This window comes from Colossoma macropomum, unplaced genomic scaffold, assembly GCF_904425465.1.
Source record: "Colossoma macropomum unplaced genomic scaffold, Colossoma_macropomum, whole genome shotgun sequence".
Classification (NCBI taxonomy): domain Eukaryota; kingdom Metazoa; phylum Chordata; class Actinopteri; order Characiformes; family Serrasalmidae; genus Colossoma; species Colossoma macropomum.
The window spans coordinates 7,496,728-7,517,345 of NW_023494809.1; the positions used below are offsets into that span (position 1 = coordinate 7,496,728).

The following is a 20,618-nucleotide window of genomic DNA, read 5'->3' on the forward strand; positions in this document are numbered from 1 at the left end:
GCCATTAATTATGTCTTAAAGATCTTAAGATCATTAATAAGCATTTACAACTCAAAGAACAATGGCCACAGTGACCTGCTGTTTGGTTAATAGTGATATTCATCAGATATAACAGCTCACTTTTTCCTGTTGTATTAATGTGTACAAATTTTAAACCATTTATAAAGCCTTTATAAGGGTAGGCTTATTTTAAAGTTCTACCAATAATTCTAGAATCTGCAAAAGTGTAATAACATTACATGGTGGAATCTGTTTTCTGGTTGGTAGATTTACTAGAGATACATTTTGGTGTGCTTTACTATATACCCCAAATATTATTATTATATTTTATATAGAGAGATAGAAATATACATAACATTCAGAAACATTTGTCCTACTTTTTTCTTTCTTTTTCTTTCATATTCTTGAAACAAAGGCAAGAGTGGAGGGGGCACACATTGTCCCAAATTATAGCCGAACCCTAGACCTGAGTAGCGCTAAGCAATTCAGAGAAAATATCTAATTGTGATTGTAACTGCGATTTTACATTTCAGGCAATAACACCAGCACATCCATTTTTTATCTTGAGGCTTGAATGATGAATGCACTGCGCCAGACTGGCAGTTAATTGTTGTAGTGTTGTCATGTACACAGCACATGGGTGTTGGCTGCTTACGATTGCTCCAAATCAACTACAGGCAGCTCATGAGCTCCATATTACTAGGTTAAATTTCCCCACTTAAGACAATGTTGTTGATAAAGTCAGCTTCTTTCAAATTCTATACTTATATAATATATAATTGTGATTTCTACATAAAAAGTGTTCATCTTTCAGCCCTAAGTATCTGTCAGCTGGGGAGGATAGACTGTGGCAGAGAGGCCCAAACAGAAGCATGTATACCATACTGAACTAAAATTTCAAGTGAAATTTGGACAAAACAATTATAGTCCATGTCATCACTCATGGCTTATCCATGTCAGAAGGTGTAAGAAGGTCTAACCCAAAGTAACACACTAGTATTCATATTAATACTAATTAAATAAAATGTAACTGTACTTTTATTGCGTCATTGCATTGACCCCCAGTCAAATGACGTTTTGTTGATTTTCTAGGTGAAAATAAGTTGATACAAACAAGGAACAAACTTAATTGTCGATATTTTATGCCAATTTTAAATTTCTACTTATTTGCTAAGTTAAACATCTTGGAAAATATTAAACACTTTACAATATAAATGTGTCAAAACTTTTGCACAATTCACATTTGATGCTCTTTTTTCCAATATGTTAAATTCAGCAAATAAACAGAAAATTGTGCATTAAAATAAGCATAAGTGTGTTCTCTGTAGAGGATCTGTTAACTTATACACTTAGAAAATCAACAAAACATCATTTGTCTAGCCCACCAAAACGTTTGCATAGAACTGTCTAAATCATCTTTACACAACAACATTTCAGGTAAGTCTGTTATTATGTAAATCAGTTTTCTTTAATTACAGTCTTACCTGTATTAACTGTTTTAAAAAGTCTATGAAAAATCAGTTAAAGCACCGAAAACACAAGTTTGTAAAAGGAGACTTCTGAAAATAACAAAGGAGATTTGTGTCTTAGCAATCGAGACAAACCATAACTCTTTAATATGATAAGGGATAAGGTGATTTCTCACTTTGACTAGATTTATGATAACTCTATAGTTTATTAAAAAATTTTTTTTATTCCTCATCCCAAGGGAAACTAATTCCACTTTCCTCCATTTCTTTGCGAATGACCTCATTGAATTTGGCCTCCAACTCAGGGCTGAAGTGATTCTTCCAATCTCCAGCAATTCCTTAGAAAGAACAGAAAACAGGAGTGAGACTCAAACTCTACCACACCTTTCAAAGCATGTGCTGCTTTACACCTCAGGAGAACAGCATTCAGAAAACAGCTTGAGGCAAAATGTTTTCACCTGCTTACCTTTTCTGAGGAAAGCTGACTTGCTGCTATCCATGACTTCCTGTGGCACCAGCGAATAGTTGGACATGTTGTTGTTTTTCATGTTTTTGAACAGACAGTGTTCAGTAACACGATCCAGAGCTTCTTCGCTCATCTGCCGGCCAAGAAAGCGTAACATGCGCTCCAAAGCCCCACGAAGATCCTGAAAATTATGTTTTTATTATTATTCCATAAATCACAGGACAAAGAACTGCTCTGAACAGACATTAATTATGTTCAGTGGTTCCCGAATCAATGGTCCTGGAGGCCCACTGCTCCTATCACACTTGATCCATTAAATCAGCTCATTATAAACAGCTGAAGTGGGTTTGTTAAAGCAGGGAAGACACTAAAATGTGCAGGGCAGCAGGCCAGGACCAGGGCTGCAAATTACTGTCAATATTCTATCCAGCATTTGGGTGCAATTGGGAGCATTTGGGTGCCTTTGGGTGGCGGGGTGGGTTTATGTTATGCACACACCCATGTTAAAATATCCGGGCTTTGTTTAAATCAATTATAAATTCTAGGGATTGTGATTTTGGGGATTTTGGGGGCACGTCAGTTCTGTTGGAGAATTCTATTTATTTGAACCAAATCAATCTGTGTAGTACATAAATAAAGGTATGTATAATCTTTTTAGCATGAAAATCAAATTGAATCTCAACTTGAAAATGGCATCTAAGCTGAACATATATGCACTGTTACGCTGTGCCCTGCATGCTGTGTGTGTGGTGCAAATGTTAACAATTTAAGGTACAAATTCAGGCGTGTATCAGGAACAAATTTTGCATTTTGTGTATTGTTACACCCAGAATATTTGTTAACAGTTGCCAATATGTTCATACAAGACAGTTGAAAGTTAAGCTGTAGGTTATGCTATACGGACAAAAGGATTGGGGCACACCATTTAAACACTGACTTCAGGTGTTTAATTCAGTCCCATTGCCACAGATGTATAAAATCAAGCACCCAGCCATGCAGTCTGGCTTTACACACATTTGTGAAAGAATGGGTCGTTCCAAAGAACTCAATGAATTCGAGCGTGGTTCTGTAATAGGATGTCACTGTTGCAACAAAGTCAGTTTGCAAAATTTCTTCCCTCCTCGCTTATTCCACGCTTAACTGTGAACGGTATTACTGAAAAGTGGAAGTGTTTAGGAACCACAGCAACTCAGCCACAAAGTGTCACACAAAAACTGTGAACCGGGTGCTTCATGGCATGGGTTTCAATGGCTGAGCAGCTGCATGCAAGCCTTACATCACCAAGCATCAATGCCAAGCGTCAGATGGAGTGGAGTAAAGCACACCAACACTGGACTCTGGAGCAGTGGAAACGCATTTGTGGACTGACGGATCACACTTCTCTATCTGGCAGTATGATGACCGGGTCTGGGTTTGACGAATGCCAGGTTTTTCAGGGGCTGGTCTAGAACCCTTAGTTCCAGTGAAGGGAAATCTTAATGCTTCAGCAGACCAAGAGATTTTGGACAATGGTATGCTTCTAACTTTGTGTGAACAGTTTGGGGACGACACTTTTCTGTTCCAGCACAATGGAAGGTTCATAAATGGTTGGCTAACCTTGGTGTGAAAGAACTTCACTGACCTCAACCCTATCAAATACCTTTGGGATGAACTAGGCACTCTTGTTCAATCACAGTATCTGGCCCCACAAATGCTCTTCTGTATGAATGGGCAAAATTCCCACAGACACTCTCCAAAATCTTGTAGAAAGCTTCCCAGAAGAATGGAAGCTGTTATAGCTGCAAAGGGGGACCAACTCCATATTAATGCCTATGGATTTAGAATGGGATGTCATAAAAGCTCCTGTAGGTGTCCCAATACTTTTGTCCAAATATTGTATGAAGAAATTAAAAAACAACTGCAGATTTAAACATTCACTGCTTTTTGGCAGACCACCAAACTGAACTCCCTAAAAAGCATGGCCTAAATGGGACAGTTTTCATATAACTTTTTGAGCTACATTAAATGCCGGCTGTAGAATATGATCCATTTTACCCTCCTTAAATGCCCAGGACCCTCCAGATCCCAGCTTCCGTTTCTCACTCCTATAACTCCTATAGTAAATTATATTACTTAAATTATAGGAGCGTCCTGTGTTAAGTTAACACAGTGTCCGTTTCTTTTCAGAAAACGGTACAGACATGCTGGTGAAATGACTCACTGTCACTACTGCAGAAGTTCATATACACTGATTTTTAATAAAGTGTATCAAAGCTTTTGAAGTCTTGTAACATTAGTTAAATCGTTATCATTGCAATTTGCAGCGCAAGGCTGGTGTGAACAAGTAAATTAATTCCCCCTCATATAGCCCACTAACACTACCTCAGTACATACAGAATAACTGGAAACAGAAACACTTTACCTGAATCAGCTCCTCATAAGTGATGTAGAGAATCCGATCTCCTAGATCAGTGTTTCTCCAGCTCTTCACATGGTCAGTCCACTTTCCAAAAAGAACTGAACAACAAAATCACATCAAGTATTCTATTGTGCAATAATTCTACAATTGATAATAGTGTCTGATTGAGCCTCTCACCCTGCCCTGCGAGGAACTTGTCCATAAATTCTTCAAACGTTCCTGGATCATCCAGAAAACTGGCCATTTGGTGGAAATAAAAGGAAGACACCAATACATCTTTTGGGTTCCTTGCAATATAAATGACCTACGTATGAACGTAAAGACACAAGGGGTATAAGAATAAGTAAGTGCAGATGTAAAGCAGTGATCTTATGCATAATTATGTTTACTTTTTTATTTAGACGTTATCTTACACCATCAGTGAAGAGAAAAATGAATGTCCTAAGCTGTCAACATTTTTGAGGTGGGAACAACAGATGAAACTATGTGACCTGAGCCAAAAACAGACATTATCTTGGAATAATCTTTCTGAGTAGTTAAGATTAAATACCTGAACTGCTGTTCATACCACTGATAGAACATCTGCTTGTTGTTGCATTTTTTACCTTTGCCTTAGAAGACGAGAAGGTGGAAGGCATCAGATGGTAGAGCATGTGGGAGACCATGGTCCTTGGAGCCCTCAGCTTGTCCATGACCAGGACAGCCCGTGTCTCCTCGAGCCAGGGCACCCTGTCCCAGTTTGGGATGCTCTCCACTGGAGTGAAGTCTCCGCCATTGAGAAGCAAGGGAACAATTTCTTGCATCCATGTTGTACCTGAAAAGAAACCAGTGATAAACCCATATTCCATATTTTGTTTGGTTTCTTTAGAAGATGATTATCAACCATCCTGACCAAAATACTGTCTAGCTGGTAGGGGTGTCATGATACATATAGTAACAATTGTTTTGCCAGAAGGTAAAACCCAAACACAAGATCTGACTATAAATAAACTCATTGTGTTTAATTCTGACATGTAACTTTATTTTTGTTTACTTTTGTTATTATAAAACTTGATAACACATGCTTGATAACACATCTTGCACTTTTACATTATTGTTAATTGATCTTCTAAGAAAATGACTTGTGCCAGTTCTCTCTTCAACAAGCACTGTTGTCTTTTAATAATAATAATAATAATAATAATATATAGCACTTTTCATGCTAGTGGCAGCTCAAAGTGCTTTACAGACAGGTTATAAAGCTTAACAGTAATAGAAGAAATTATAAGTATTGATTTAAAATCATATAAGACAATAACACAGATGAAATTAAAAGAAAAATACCAGAAGACGTAGAGTTTTAATTAAATGCTAAGTTAAAGAGATACGTTCTTATATGCTTCTTAAAAGTGAGCACTGAGCTTGACTGTCTGAACTGAGCTCCACAGTTTAGAAGCTGAATAACTGGCCTCTCCATGTTTTCTGTATTTTACAGAAGGTGTTTGCAGAATGCCAGTATTTACAGATCTAGGATCATGTGTTGGAACATAAACAGACAGAGACTCTGTGATGTAAGCTTTAAGGTCATTTAGAGCCTTAAAAACTAGTAGCAGCACTTTAAAATCTATCCTGAACGATACAGGCAGCCAGTGCAGTTCTTTTAAAATGGGAGTGATCTCTTTGTTTTGTCTTTGTTAGGATGCTCATGTATTTTGTATGAGTTGTGAAGGATGTATTGTTTTCTTAGGGAGCCCAGTAAGAAGAGCATTACAGTGATCAACTCTGCTTGCAACAAATACATGAACAAGTTTCTCTGAGATAGAAAAGGCCAAACTTTAGCGATATTTCTCAAATGATAAAAAGCCAACTGTGTTTACATGCAAGATAAAACAGAGCTCAGAGTCTAAGATCACATCCAGATTTTGTACTTCAGGTTTGGTATATGAAGCTAAAGAACCAGGTTTCTCTGAGTTTCTGTACCAACGATCAGTATTTCCATTTTTTCATGATTCTTGATTATCAGAAGGAATGGAAATGTATAACTGGGTGTCATCAGCATAGCTATGGGGTAAAAAAGCTTTTAGACAAAAAAAATTAGAATTACCAAAAAAATAAATAAAAAGATAGATGATATGCAATATCAATAAATAAATAATATACAAAAGTTGTTAGCATTCTTTTCTAAATCGGTATTGAAAATGTATCGCAAAAAAACACCAATACGTATCATATCGTATCGTATCGTGACATGTTTGTTTCGTTGCACCCCTACTAGATGGGGGGAAAAAAAAACCTGCATATTTTAGCAACTACTTACCAGATTTTGGATAAGAGATGCAGAAGATATCTTGATCGTCGACTTGGAAGTTCTCAAAATATTTTAAGCTTTGAAGGCTGTGACTCTCCTTAGGGCACTTCAGCCCGTGGTATATGATATAGTTCTTATCCTCCATGAAAAAGCAGTGAGGTTCTACTGCTGGGAGCTCGAATTTAGATGCTCAGTAAAGGACCTGGCTGCCCTCGAAGCTTCTCCAGCGCAAATGTGTAAAAAGTAATGACCACTCGAATGAATATAAAGCCGGCCTGAGGACCAGTGTGCAACTTCCCCTGTGCAATAATAACGTTTCAGTAACGTCTCATCCGGTGCCACTGTCTGCGCTCAGACGAGGACAAAAACAAAATCGCCTCTTTGCACACGAGGGTTAAGCAACGTTGCAACATTCACGCTTGAGCAAAACGAGGGAAAAATAAGGCTGTAGCCTCTTACTCACCAGACTTGGGATATGAAATAACAAATACGTCGTCGTCTTGAACTCTGAAAGTCCTAAAATAGTTCAGGCTGTCCTCTGAGTGGACGATCTTGGGGAGAAGAAGTCCGTGGAAGTACAGGTACAAGTCCTCACTTGCCATACTGACAGGATATACAGTGCAGTGAGGTTCTGTCTGAGGTAGTGAATGTGTTCTCTTGTAGGACTGAGAAAACCGGCCCTCCTGACACTGTACAAACTAGTTTTTCCCCCCTTCATCTGCATTCATACTTCAGATAAGCCCTGCTTAGAATAGGACCACAGAAACTTCGGATTAAAACCTAATACTTTAGCTTCCTGTAGAACACCTTTAGATCCCATGAGGAAACCAGAACAGGCTTTGCTCACTTGTTAAACTATTAGTATCCTTTACATTGTGATATCAACCCATCTAGAAAGCCGAAATACATTACAAAACCTTCAGGAACCAACAGAAACACTTGATGGGTTCAATGGGTTTCCTCAGCTGGGAGAAGACGCCAGCAAATGCAGTATATACTAGCTATAGCTATCATATACAGATATACAGCTAGCATATACAGCAATACTGTTTTTTTCCTGACATTTCATAACACAGAAAGACCTGCTTATTGAGGGTAAGGGTAAAAGTAGCCTAAATGGCTTCATTTGTGCTTTCCTCAGTGCTGAATTTGCTCAGTCTTTTGCTGTAGACTGCAGAAAATGCCCCGCTGGAATTCAGTGAAGGAAACTTGCTACCAGAGCAGTTGCTACGCTTTTTGTACTGTAAGTGGATAAGTGTGGGATACTGACCTGCACACAGGAGTGAGAGGCAAAGGATAGGTTTCCAGGGTTTTTAGACAAGCTTTTAAAGGGGAGTTTTCCGAATGAATGGACAATTCAGTCGTCAAGTCGTTCAGAGTGGTTTTATGTGAAATACTGCATTCTACAGAAACGTACCGAGTCCGAATTGTTTACAGTGGGGGTGATAGGAACCAGACGTCCGAAGCATTTACTACCTAAAATCTTCCTCACAGAAATGTTGAAATATATGCTGTTGCTTTATGATAGTTTTGAGATGTTTTGGCCTAAAACACACACACACACACACACACACATATATATATTGACCGGTCACTTCATTGAGCATACCTTCTTGTATCTACACTCTCTATTTTATCAGCTCCACTTATTATATAGGTGCACTTTGCAGTCCTACAATTACAGACTGTAGTCCATCTGTTTCTCTGCACACTTTGTTAAGCCCTTTCACCCTTTTCTTCAATGGTTAGGACCCCCACAGAGCAAGTGGATCATTCTCAGCACAACAACACTGACGTTGTACTGGTCCGAATGGATCAGACACAGCAGTGCTGCTGAAGTTTTTTAAACACTGTGTCCACTCACTGTCCACTCTATTAGACACTCCTAACAAAGTTGGTCCACCTTGTAGATGTAAAGTCAGAGACGATAGCTCATCTGTTGCTGCACAGTTTGTGTGAGTCATCCTCTAGTTCTTCATCAGTGGTCACAGGATGCTGCCCACAGGACACTGTTGGCTGCATATTTGGTTGGTGGACTATTCTCAGTCCAGCAGTGACACAAACAATGCCTATTATTCCAAAGGAATTCCAAAAGGAAATTTCCAACAATTTGTCTTCCATAGGCTTTTATGAGGCATAGAATGAGAAAGAAAACTTGCCAGAAACCTTTAATAAAAAGTTAATGCTTGTGACATAACATTCTTCTACACTTGTGCTATTATAGCCATCTTGTAAAACATGTAATTTTGGTACAACTATGTTTCTTTACCTACTTTCCACACCCAAACCCTGAGCTGATACGTACATTATAGTCTGCAGGTACAGAGTACGATCTCACATTCGCATTTTTATAGATAATGCAGGAGCACACTTCAAGTACATTACAATACATTTAAGACATGCTAAGCTGCCAGATAATACTACAGTAAAATTTCTTTGTGTGACACCCTGAAGCTACATTTTTATTATCGTATGTTCATGTGTTTAATATTGACTTATTATCCAACTTGACCGATAATCCAATCTGATAAGTTGGCAACCAATTAGTACTGAAATGCAATTCTAACACTGTTGTAAGTGGGGAATAAAACTGGCACCCAGCATTCAAAATCCATATTTTATAGACAATAATAAAATGCAATATTGGTCAGAAAAATTGCAGTGAGATATTTTCCCTGATCCTTTAGCCCTTTAACAAAAGATTGGAACTAGGTCGGCTCTGATACAGATTCTCTGGATCAGACTGGGACACACCAGAAAACGTTCATTCCTAATGCACATATGATATCCTGTGATATGGTTTTAAACCAGATTACTGCTCAATTACCCTTAGATTCTAATTCTGAAAAGTGATATGATGCAACACACTGGCCAGTGCTGCAATCGCAAGCTTAATTCTAGCTTTTAACAGTCCCCCACACTAGTGCATCCTTCGTGGGCAGTTCTTTTGACCTGATGACCTAACTCAAATAAATACTAAGGCACTATTCCAGCTACTCTCTTCCCCGCCCACCCTCTACCTCAAAAAGCACAGGACAAAAGGCACAATTATGTGTTTTGTTGCCACTGTGGGGTTAGATGGACACATTAGATAAAGCTGAGAAACTAATAATAGTACTAGTACATTAACTACAATTTTGTTCAGTTACCATAATGAAAATAGAACAAGCAATGCCTTGTAACTTGTATTAGCCTGACAGTAACCCGACAGTCTGCCATTGCTTATGTGCCAACAAGATTACAACAACATGGTTGAAACACAGGTCACAAAGATGCTCAGTTCCAATTTAATGACCGCAAATGACCATAAACATGACTAATTCCGCATGCTTCAGTAACAAAAATGTTCATTTTTCAGCTCATTCCTGAATAAATTAATAAAAGAAGAAAATGAAGAACAGATTTCTGTACAATTTTAATTTAATTTGACAGACATACAAAACACAATTACAGTACTAACAATCTGGCTGGCCCCTCTGTTAAGACAAAAATGTCCTATATGGCATTGTGGGTATTTTCTTCAAAAATACCTGAACGTGTAGCAACATGAGAAAAGCCTCAGTTGCTGTGAACCAGTGTGATGAAGAGGAAGAGAGAACAGAGGGAGATGGCACCGGTGAGCACCGCCTTCACCAACAGAGCCGTCCAGCTCCCAAGGAGGAACACATGAACAAACAATCTACAGACAGAAGGAATAAAACACAATAAGCGTATGTAGTTCTAAGTGCTTTGGATTATTCTGAAAGTGTACGTACATGGTTGACCAACAGCAATGAAATGCAAATCTGAAAAATGCTGAAAGGGTGAACATTATTAATGAGACTGTTAAGCATTTCTGTAATTTCTACAATAATGTACTGTGTTTAAGTATGTTATGCAATTTTATACAGCATCTCGTGGAAAACACACGTTACAGAGTGATTGTAATAATATTGTAATAATACGTCAAAACTTACAGTATCATGAGCTTTACTGTAAAACTAGGTGCCACAAGTCCTGTGCTGAAGTACCACAGTCTTCACTGAAATTTTGCCACAAAATTTTCACTGACCATATAATTTAAAGTGCAAACAAATATAACAATGTAGCCTGACAATTGTTCTTGATGTTATAATATTATGCAACACAAACACAAAAATAACCAAACATTTTCCAAAAAATTGTAATGAATTAGCTGATGATGTTTGGCCACCAAGTGTTAGATGACATGCTAAAGAGAAATAAAAGTTGTGAAAGGAGGTCTGGCATATAGAGCGGTAATTGCCTGTATTCTGCTCTTGGACATGCAAAGCCTAAAGGCCTTTACACAGCAAGCATGACCTATTTGTGCAATATTGTCAGATGACGGTAAATTAATTCGATCACGTGTGCAAGTGATAATAAAAGGGCATACCAAACTATGCAAGGGCATACCAAACTTGATTGTTCAAATGAAAAAAAAAAGAAACATTATTTTATTTGTGCTCTACTTAATATTTATGAGCTTTTGGCAACAACAGGATTGGTCTTCAGCTTCCTTGCAGATGTTGTTAGCATCTCCAAGAGCAGCTTTTGCTTTTGTCACAGCATAATGAAGGCTTAGTACTTACTGCTGTATGAATGGACCTAAAGAATTGGAATTTGTACTGTACCGATTTTATTAAAATGACCTATAATTGACATATTGGTATGGCATAATATTGTACTGAAAGGTCAGGTACTCACTCCATTAGGAAGGCCTTGTAAACGCAAAGTCCCAGCAGTACAGTTACAGGCAAGCGGAAGCTTTTTGGAAGGTCATACCGTGTGAACATCCATACTACTGCAGCCATAGCAATGTAGTGAACCTGTAGAAACAGAGACACAGACTAAGTCTTTCAAGCATCGCACACAAACTATAGCAAAATCATGGACAGACCTTCCTATAATGACTTGTTTCACCAGTTTTACTAGTCAAAGTAGCACTAGTATGCCAGTAATTCTGGGATAATGTAATGTCCAAACTCCAAATTTCAAAAATAACATCTCTTTGTACTTGCTTTTCTTGATTTGCCTATGTCAGCTCTGCCAATATATTTACTGAGGCCATGGGCTACAGCTTAGGCAGTTTAAACTGAGGAAAACAGACGGAAATTAAGTTTTATCTAATGTTTCAGACGTGGCTTTGGTATGTTAAAGCTTGCTACTATGAGAAAAGTGAAAAAAAAAAATTGTAAAGAATTAGAAAGGCAATACTGTTCAGTGCTAGGCTGCTCTAATTCAAAGATGAGATGTTTATTGGAGAAGAGAAAGTAGAGCTGGGCGATATGGCCAAAAATGTTATCACGATAAACAAAATTCATATTGTTCGATATCGATACATATCACGATAAATGTCAAATCATTATTTCTGTCAAGTTTGAAGGCTGATTTTTGCTCCTGGGTGGTTAATTGCTGTTTTAAACTATGCTTTATGGTCAGAACATGACAAACACTCACCAGACAGTGGAACATTACACAAATCTGTCAAGGGACAGTGGGAGAAAGTTTCTGGTGAACTGTTTTTATCAGCTGGAAAAACACAGCCGCAGTTTTTGTAATTGTCATAATTTAAGAAAGAAAACTGATTATTTTAGCTGTCTGGTGACGAATGCTTGGCTATCCCGTTACAAATGCTAAACAAGTGGCCAACAACAGAGCTAAACTGTTTAGTTTCTCAACAATGTCAACTTAGTGCGTACAACAAACATTAGCTGGCTCAGTACGTCAGTGATGGATCACACTGCCTTACTGCCATCACTCCTACCACATCCATGTCAGCACATCACAGTGTTCAGACATCAGCTAACAGACAACTGGATTTCTCTATAGTAGTTTGAGGGGTGAACCGAAATATATCTAACACCAGACAGAGTCCGACTTTTAGCTACGTTTAAACTGAAAGCGGTCCTATTGTGTCTTGTTTGATCTACAGTATCATCAGTTCACTGTGCTGTGCGAGTGACAGAGCGCTGCTTCAACTTAGCCAGCTGCTAAAAACAGCTAGCCTGGAAAGATCGTGCTCTCCCATTCTCCAATGCCTCACAGCTTCCTCAGTTCACTTTTGTTTAAATCAGGGCTGTAACAAACATGAACCCACTTCTTTCTTTCACTTTCGTTGCTTGGGAATGCACTAATACTTAAATATGACGGAGCGTTGTAACAGCGCTTTAGTTGTGTGGAGCAGACGTGATTTAACGCCGGTAAAACTTGTTAAGTTAGAATGTAAGGAAAGAGGTGAGTTCACTCTAAGCCAGTAGAGTTACGCCACTTATCTTGTCACTCACACTTGGTCACAGGAGAACAGATCGGCGATTGCTCCACTCAAACAGGGAATGTATAACTCCACATTTCAGCCGTTGCTAAAGTATATTTTTAAATTACAAATTCCCAGCCTACCCAGGGAGACGGGTGTGTGGGTGGCAGCCTAGTTCAACAAGTCATTTTTGTAGTCGGCACATCATTCAGGCAAGTTTTAAATAAGCTATCTTAATAACTTGTGTGTAACTTTACACACTTTATACTAAGTAACTTATGAACTAGGAAATGTGATGGAAAATGCAAATCTGAGTGTAACATTTCCATGTCTAACATTAGAATTAATGCTCATAAACGTCTGACATTTAAACCCTGATTGAAACATGTAGTCCGAGTCTAAATCTGGAGAGGGCCTCAAAGGAGAAAAAGAGAAATGGGACATTTTAGAAAATCTCTCAGAAGTGCTTATGTATGCAAGAACAAACTGCTCTTGACCCTTCTATCCCATTAACCCCTTATGTAGAGAAGCTAGAAAGAAGAGGGGAAGGTGCGGGTGTAGGAGCTGTGTGTGTGTGTGTGTGTGTGTGTGTGTGTATATATATATATATATATATTTATATATATATATATCTGTGTTTCAATAAATTAAGAGGTGCTCTTAGGGAGTTTTTCCTTGCCACTGTTGCCACTGACTTGCTCATGGGGGTTTGGACCCGGATTTCTTTCTGTAATGCTGATTTTTCTGTAAAGCTGCTTTGTGACAACACCTGTTGTAAAAAGCGCTATATAAATAAACTTTGCTTTGCTTTGCTCTTCACCGTGTCACATCTGCTTCCAGAATTTGCTGAAATTTTATGGAATAGATTCTTCCATCTGTCCATGCCACTCAAACCCAAAGCATAACAGATTCACTCCGTGCTTAACAGTTGGCAAGGTGTTCTTTTCATCAAATGCTACTATTTTTTCCCCTTTAACGACTGTGGCTAAAGAGTTCCATTTTTACTTCACCAGTCCACAGCAATTGCTTCCAAAAGGCCTTTGGTTTATCTAGATGTTATTTTCCAGACTTCTGCACCGATTTTAGTAGTGAGGTTGCAAGAGAAGTTTTCTTCCATTAACTCTAACCCCTAAAATTACTATCTGAAAGTTTTAATGAAATATAGTTCATTAAAAGTTAATGATATACAAACTAACTGTACATTAACATTTGCAAAAAAAGTCATTTTTAAGCAGTTTACTTCAGAGTGTTCACTTTTTTTGCACGTCAAAAAACAACAAAATGTAATTTGCATCCAACTGTACATCAGAATTAAATCATGTGCTAGCTAGCTATCTGAAACAATAGCTTGCGACACTCGATGTCCTTCAAAATCATTAAGCATAACTCTTTGCAACAGCAAACATGTCTGTCACAATTCTGACAAACTCTAACCAACTGCTATAAACACACGCATCTCTTACCTGACGCCTCTGCATGGGTCTAATGATTCCCATAGGGTCGTACTTTAAGCCGAACAACTTGTTAAGCAAGGTATTGTATGAACGGCTGCTCTAGGTAATAGACAGCTCTTACAGGAACAACTAGTCTTTAATTAATGGTGCATTAATAATTCACTTGCTAAGAGTTTTTCATTTTATACAGCGATTTTATATGGACGTAAATAATAAATAGGCACTGCTGAAATTAACTTAGGTCCTCTTTTGAGACAACTGGCTGCTTAATCAAAACAGCAATTAAGCAAAACAAATGCATCTTTACTTACCAAACTGATGTTGGAGTCAAAGCTCATTTGGATGTATTTCCAATCAAACTCAATGCCTCGAGCTCCCACCCACAAAGGAATGCACCTGTTAATTAACAATATTAATGATGACGTGAGGTAATGATCAAACTACCTGTTATGTAAATGCTTGTGAACTAGGGATGCAATGGTACATTATAATGGTATATTATTGATCTGCTCAGTACGCCCCCTACAGTTCAATATCCACATCTGAACCATGATATTGCGATATGTCTGTCATTTTCCTATCATTTCCAAAACTTGCTTATTGCGCTGCAGACATTCAGATCCACAGAACATCTCTGAAGCCCGTCAGCGCTCTGTACACAAATTCAAGCTGGAGAAAAGAAGGAGAGCTAAAAAAAACATTCTCTCAGCTCCAACACAACAATGGTAAGTGCAATATTTCCAAGTCAACGTGACTCAGCGTGATGGCAGCCAATATTTAGCTACTGGTAAGTTATCTCAACTAATATTACTAGCCTAGCTATTTTTAGCTCGTACCTTTCAGCTCGAAAACAGCAAGTTTGTGAAGAGGTAGTAAACGGATATAATAAGTAATGCTGAAAGCTTTGTTTCATTCTATTTATAAGAGTAGTTTGTAAAAATGAACTTGAACCTATTATTGGTTCTCTCTGCTGGTGTTCTATAGCAGCGCTATGCTACATGACGCTATGCGGCTCATCCGGTGTGCAGTGGCCTTTACAATGTCCTGTCCCTCACACATTTCAGCAGCAAAGTAATTCCCAAACGCTATGAAACATCACAGAGAGAAATTGAAAATAAATTGAAAGACACTAAATAATTCTCTTTATTAATTATTTAAATTAGAGAAGGCAAAGCTCCTACAGGTTGACAAAGCTAAGAAGCACTCAATTTTATTGGATTTCTCCCAATGATTTCATTTGTACAGACAGAAACTAGCCTAGTTAGTCATGCTGCCAATATTTCTGAATGGAATGTTTTATTTGTCTATAGGCAAAATGAAGCTCATTGTTTACAGGGTGATGTTTTGATATTTTTTCTTAGATAAAAAGATACCAAAATCATACCGTTACTATGGCCCAAAAACCATGTTACATACCGAACTGTGGGCCCACTGTACCATCACATTCCTAGTGTTAAACACATCCATGAACATAAACACAAGAACAACAACTATCAGTATAAAATGAAAATGCTTGATTTTTATTGCACACACAATAGCCTAGAAATAAATACATAGCAATAAATAACTGTTTATAGATCAAATCAAGTTTTTCCCGTTTTAATTTTTAATCAAGTAATTTCAAATCAAGTTTTTCCCCTTTTTCAGCGTTCAAAAGCAGACAGAGCTGCTCTAAGGAGTATTAATCACAGTGAGTGATCCACTGTCTTTAGTAATACAGCAGAAGCTAATGGCAATTTAGCAATTAAGTACTATGCCTGGATTATTTGATTTGTTGCTGTACAATAACAAATGAAAGCTGAAATCTAACTGGCTGAGATTTCCTGTTGTGTTACTTCTGCTAGCACACTAAACAGTATGTCAAAAATAGTCCTGGGCCATTAGAAGTGCACTTATTAGTGTAGTCGGTAAAGTACTGAAGTGTGTGATTTGGGACAACAGCTCCGGCAGCTTCAGTGGCTGATTATATCTTTTCTGTGTTGCTCATTAGCTGTCACTAAAACTTTCCAAGCCAAAGTTTAGTGATGCGTTCACATAAAACACAATTGATTAAGAATACTTTTACTGAGGTAAACTGGATGTCAAAATTTTTGTGTGACGTTTGCAAAACATTTATTATCTATAAATATCATTTGAACTTTGGAGATCTGCAGGTTATATAGATCCAGTCCACCAATCAAGCTAATCTTTTCCCCATAGCGTTTTCTTGAGACTGTTAATGCCTGTTATGCTAGCTTCTTTTTTCTTTTCTATATATAAGGACTGAATGTAACTGCTGCACCGTTTAAGGTGGAATAGTTTCTTAATTAAGAACTTTGGCAGTTTTGGAAAGTGTTATTAGCATGTTTTTGTAAAATCTCATACATTTGAATTTTCTGAACTTGATAAATATGCAGATTATACACATTCAATCCACCAATCCTCCTGTAGTATTTTCTGGAGACTGTATCTAAAGTGATCACATATCTTTTCGGCGGTCATTCAGATCTATTTTGCCTGGCCTTCATCTACCGGTAGGGTTGGAGCTGCAGCAACAGTGAGGAGACAACCTATGTCCGAATTCCAGCCTGCCAACCAAACTGGCAGCGAGGCGTTCTTAATGATGCAATTGAATACTTCCAACGCAGTGCTACCAGTGTTACCCGCCACAGCTACGTGACAGCAGCGTTATTGCTGCGGTCAGGTAACACTGATTTGTCCTACTGTTTCAATGTGAGAAAGCAGTAATTTGGACAAAATATGTGTGCAGTCGCATACGCGTAGTACCTTGACATAACCAACTCAGCTGTGGCCCAGCCCATAGCAGCCACCATTATTTTGTATTCTCCCTTCCCAGCGTTTCTGGACATGACGAGGTGAAGTCCTAGCAGATCTGCCATGTCCACTGTGGCCTTCATGAATTCCTAGGGGATTAAATAATAAATGGAAAAAATGACCAATCATTAGTACAGGTATACATCGTAATTAAACACACTGACATAAATAGTTAAGGTTATTTGCTCGGGTGTGGTGAATAAACTATGCCAGAATAAAGACACTTCGTAAAAATTTATAGCATCTTCAGTTTCATTTTGCAGTAAGAAAATGAACAGAATATATGTTCTTTTGCAAAGCCAAAAGCTATAGCCACTAATACTGATATATAACTTATCTAGATGTCAGGGAGTCAAATGTACACTCAAACATAATAAAACTAACTATATGCGTGAGTGACTGCCTAACTGAGTGTGCATGGGAAATGCATGTAGGCAGTTTACCCCAACAAAGTCATATACTCCAGCTCCTCCTTCCCAGGTGGGAAAAAATGTGGCAAGAAACAGCATCTGTAAGTGTCAAAACAGTAACACTGATCGTAGTGTCAAGACACACTTTATAGCTTTGCAACATTTATAGCATGCAAGATTACTACTTACTTTGCAAAGCTGTACAAAGAGGTAAGTGGCCCCAGCTTGAACACATCTCCAGAATGCATTGTATTCAGATCTGAAGGACGGAAATATTATGGGTATAATGAATATAATCCTTTTTAAAAATCACAGTTATGGGACACTGAAAAAACTAACCCTTGTAAAACAACTGCACCAATATGAGAATTGCAGGCTGATGCCAAAATCCATTACATATTCATCACACGTATATATGTAACACAGAAATTTATGTTTCTATTGGGCTACAAATGCAAAAGGATGAATAAAACACATTTTATCACAGTAGACCAGCATCATCCGAATGTTCTTTTCTTCTGTACAATGAGTTCAATGAATACATCATGAAGTACTGGTCCAATGTAAATATCTTTCCAGTGCAGATCATTTTGCAACTGTCTGCAGATATCAATATGATTTTGATTTTATGTGCATCCCCACACAAAAGTGTTCTAGACATGTCTGATAAATATGCCTGTGTTTGCAATGATTGTGTACTTAGTAATCAAGAACCTCAGACAATGACAAAAAGCCAAGCATTTTTCTTTGTTCAGGCAGATGACAGTAACTCAAACTGTTGTCTGGAGAGCTGCTTTCATCACGCAGAGCAGCCTATGGTTTGGCATATGGGAATACCATAAGAGGATTATGTCTAAGATCCTCTCCCACACAAAAGTAGCAGCAATTTCTGTCCGAATAACGTCTTCAGGGGAAATATGACCGACAGGTTTGCCGCTGGGGCAGAACTACCTACAGCACTGAACCTATTTCTTTATTCCGTTAAAGTATACATCCGTATTTCAATACATTACAGGTTTGCAAAAGAGGTGACTTTACTTACAGCCCGCTGCATTTGTATGTGATGAAGTATGGGAAATACGCCAAGGCAAAACAGTTGCCAAAATGGAAAAGCGTCATGGCTTTAAATGGGGCTGAAACGAAGTCCTACAATGTCCAGCGCCCTGAGGGTGAGACAGACAGACGAACAGAGAGAAAGACAGGGAATGAGTAACAGACAGACAGACAGTGTCAGTGTGAAAAGCAGCAGATACGAGCTAACAGGCTAACTAGCGTTAACTGCTCCAGCAAATCCAATTTCTGTTCGCTACAACGTCTTCTCTTTCATTTCACTCTTCTCTTTCATTTCATTTGTATTTCACACTAAAGTCAGAGTCACTAAGGAGTAAAGAACACAGTTAGCACCTAACGTTAGCCTAGCCACAACCAGCCAAGCACACTGGCTAACAGTGACCTCCTCACACGGCGGAAACACACTGAAATCTACAGAAACTTATAGGTTATTGGAGGATAATAAAACATCAGTTGGCTAAAGTTCTCCATCTGTAATTAATCAAAAATAAACTGAATTAATTCCGTACCTATTACAGTTTAAGCTGCTGAATGGCCGTCAAGCAGAGACGCGGTGCGCATGGAAAAAGCTCCGGGCATCCTCAACATAACACAACATTTCGTTCCGGTGTTAAGAGCCTTAAGAAAGACAGACAAATATGAAATTCCCCACCGTTTCCTTTTAAGGCATGACTTTATTGAATTATTATAACATGATAATAATTGTAAACAAACAATGAATGACCGAAATAAATAAATACAATTAGATTTTTGTATTGTTTTAAATGCAGAGACATTTGGAAAATAATAATTTGGAAGTTTTTTTTTTCCTCCTTTCCTCTTGTATGAGTGTTCTCAGCTCTGAGATCTTCATGATGTTTTTTTTTTTACAGTGAGTCGATTTTTACAGACGAAAACAGTGGGATGTGTTTTTAGTGCACTAAACACCTTACATCAGGTCCAGTGTGCTTTTTTTATTAAACAAACTGTTAAAGTAGATGAACTGGACCATTGAGTAGTACTGACAACAAAGTTGTCATGTTCCTCTCACTTTTTGATTTCGTGAGATAATTTTTGTCAGGTAGCAGGATAGTCGTCAAAAAAGGACATTGTTTGTATTATTGACAATACTTCCCATTAATTCATAATTTCTGTGTACACACCTAAACATGGCCAGAGATGTGTCTGTGCATTACACTTAACTTTCATTTGACCAAGACAGTGGACGTTTTCCTTTTTTAGAAAAATACTTTTAGAATACTAATATATATATATAAATGTATGTATATATATATATATATATATATATATATATATATATATATATATATATATATATACCATCAATACAATATATATATACCAACAATACCAAACTATTCTGACACGTCTTACATATGCATCACCGCAATATGTATGTGTGTTTGTGTGCATCTCTGTGTCTGTGTATAGAGTGAGAGGAGAGGCGTTGGCCAGTGCTGTCTGGCTAGTTTTCCAATCCTTAGACTCATGACCTCCTCATTCTAAAAGCTCTAGCTACACCCCAGAGTAAGAGGGAGGTTTATGGATTTAAGGAGTACAGGACTATTACATCCTCTAGGAGTGAGGCAGATTAAAGTGAGAAAGTTTCTAAACATGACCTACTCTTGATTTACAACTTTTAAATACAAACCCAAGTATCTGAATTTTACAGTCTGGACTCATCAGGCAGTCACAAAGGATCTTCAACCCTGCATGTTCTAGGTTGTTGTGGCTGAGATTTAGTTTATCTATATTACAATGTGGATTTGAGAGCCCAGCACTGAGAAGCATGACTCCTAAATCTCCCAGACTGTTGAAGCTGAGGTCCAGTTCTTTCAAGTGTGAGTTAGACGATTGTAGAACCGAAGCTAGACTTTCACATGATTTGTCTGTGAGGTCCACACCAGCAAGACTGTGAGGAGTGGGAATTCAGTTAAAATTTAAATCACTTAAGAGCACCTAGGGATCACTCCATATGAAAAAAGATAGTCATACA

The 20,618-nt window shown here is 38.0% G+C and overlaps 2 protein-coding genes across 3 annotated transcripts; both read right to left on the minus strand.

Moving 5' to 3' along the window:
- Positions 1 to 1,685: 1,685 nt before the first annotated feature.
- On the minus strand, positions 1,686 to 7,459 carry sult2st3 (sulfotransferase family 2, cytosolic sulfotransferase 3). Of its 2 annotated transcripts, none has more exons than XM_036558821.1 (6): positions 7,084 to 7,459; positions 4,939 to 5,147; positions 4,511 to 4,637; positions 4,337 to 4,431; positions 1,936 to 2,116; positions 1,686 to 1,807 (listed from the first exon to the last, which is right to left on the minus strand). In XM_036558821.1, exons 1-6 carry the CDS (start codon positions 7,220 to 7,222, stop codon positions 1,692 to 1,694), a joined length of 867 nt encoding a protein of 288 aa, XP_036414714.1. In that variant the 5' UTR covers positions 7,223 to 7,459; the 3' UTR covers positions 1,686 to 1,691. The 2 variants fall into 2 exon arrangements, with proteins under 2 accessions (XP_036414714.1, XP_036414715.1); XM_036558822.1 differs by lacking the exon at positions 7,084 to 7,459 and adding an exon at positions 6,630 to 7,050.
- Positions 7,460 to 10,013: 2,554 nt separating this feature from the next.
- On the minus strand, positions 10,014 to 19,249 carry tmem147 (transmembrane protein 147). The gene is made up of 8 exons (XM_036558006.1): positions 19,132 to 19,249; positions 18,594 to 18,714; positions 17,741 to 17,810; positions 17,585 to 17,650; positions 17,094 to 17,230; positions 14,639 to 14,723; positions 11,325 to 11,446; positions 10,014 to 10,299 (listed from the first exon to the last, which is right to left on the minus strand). The coding sequence occupies exons 2-8, from the start codon at positions 18,668 to 18,670 to the stop codon at positions 10,179 to 10,181; spliced, it is 678 nt and encodes a 225-aa protein (XP_036413899.1). The 5' UTR covers positions 18,671 to 18,714; positions 19,132 to 19,249; the 3' UTR covers positions 10,014 to 10,178.
- Between the last annotated feature and the right edge of the window lie 1,369 nt (positions 19,250 to 20,618).

Coding starts and splice junctions, on each gene's coding strand:
- sult2st3 (XM_036558821.1), bottom strand. CDS start 7,222: ATGGCAAGTGAGGACTTGTACCTGTACTTCCACGGACTTCTTCTCCCC. Junction 2,117..4,336: donor CTTATGAGGAGCTGATTCAG/GTAAAGTGTTTC, acceptor CATAATTTTCAG/GATCTTCGTGGGGCTTTGGA. Junction 1,808..1,935: donor GTCAGCTTTCCTCAGAAAAG/GTAAGCAGGTGA, acceptor GTTCTTTCTAAG/GAATTGCTGGAGATTGGAAG.
- tmem147 (XM_036558006.1), bottom strand. CDS start 18,670: ATGACGCTTTTCCATTTTGGCAACTGTTTTGCCTTGGCGTATTTCCCA. Junction 11,447..14,638: donor TTGACTCCAACATCAGTTTG/GTAAGTAAAGAT, acceptor CTGTTTCTACAG/GTTCACTACATTGCTATGGC. Junction 10,300..11,324: donor TACAAGGCCTTCCTAATGGA/GTGAGTACCTGA, acceptor TTCTGTCTGTAG/ATTGTTTGTTCATGTGTTCC.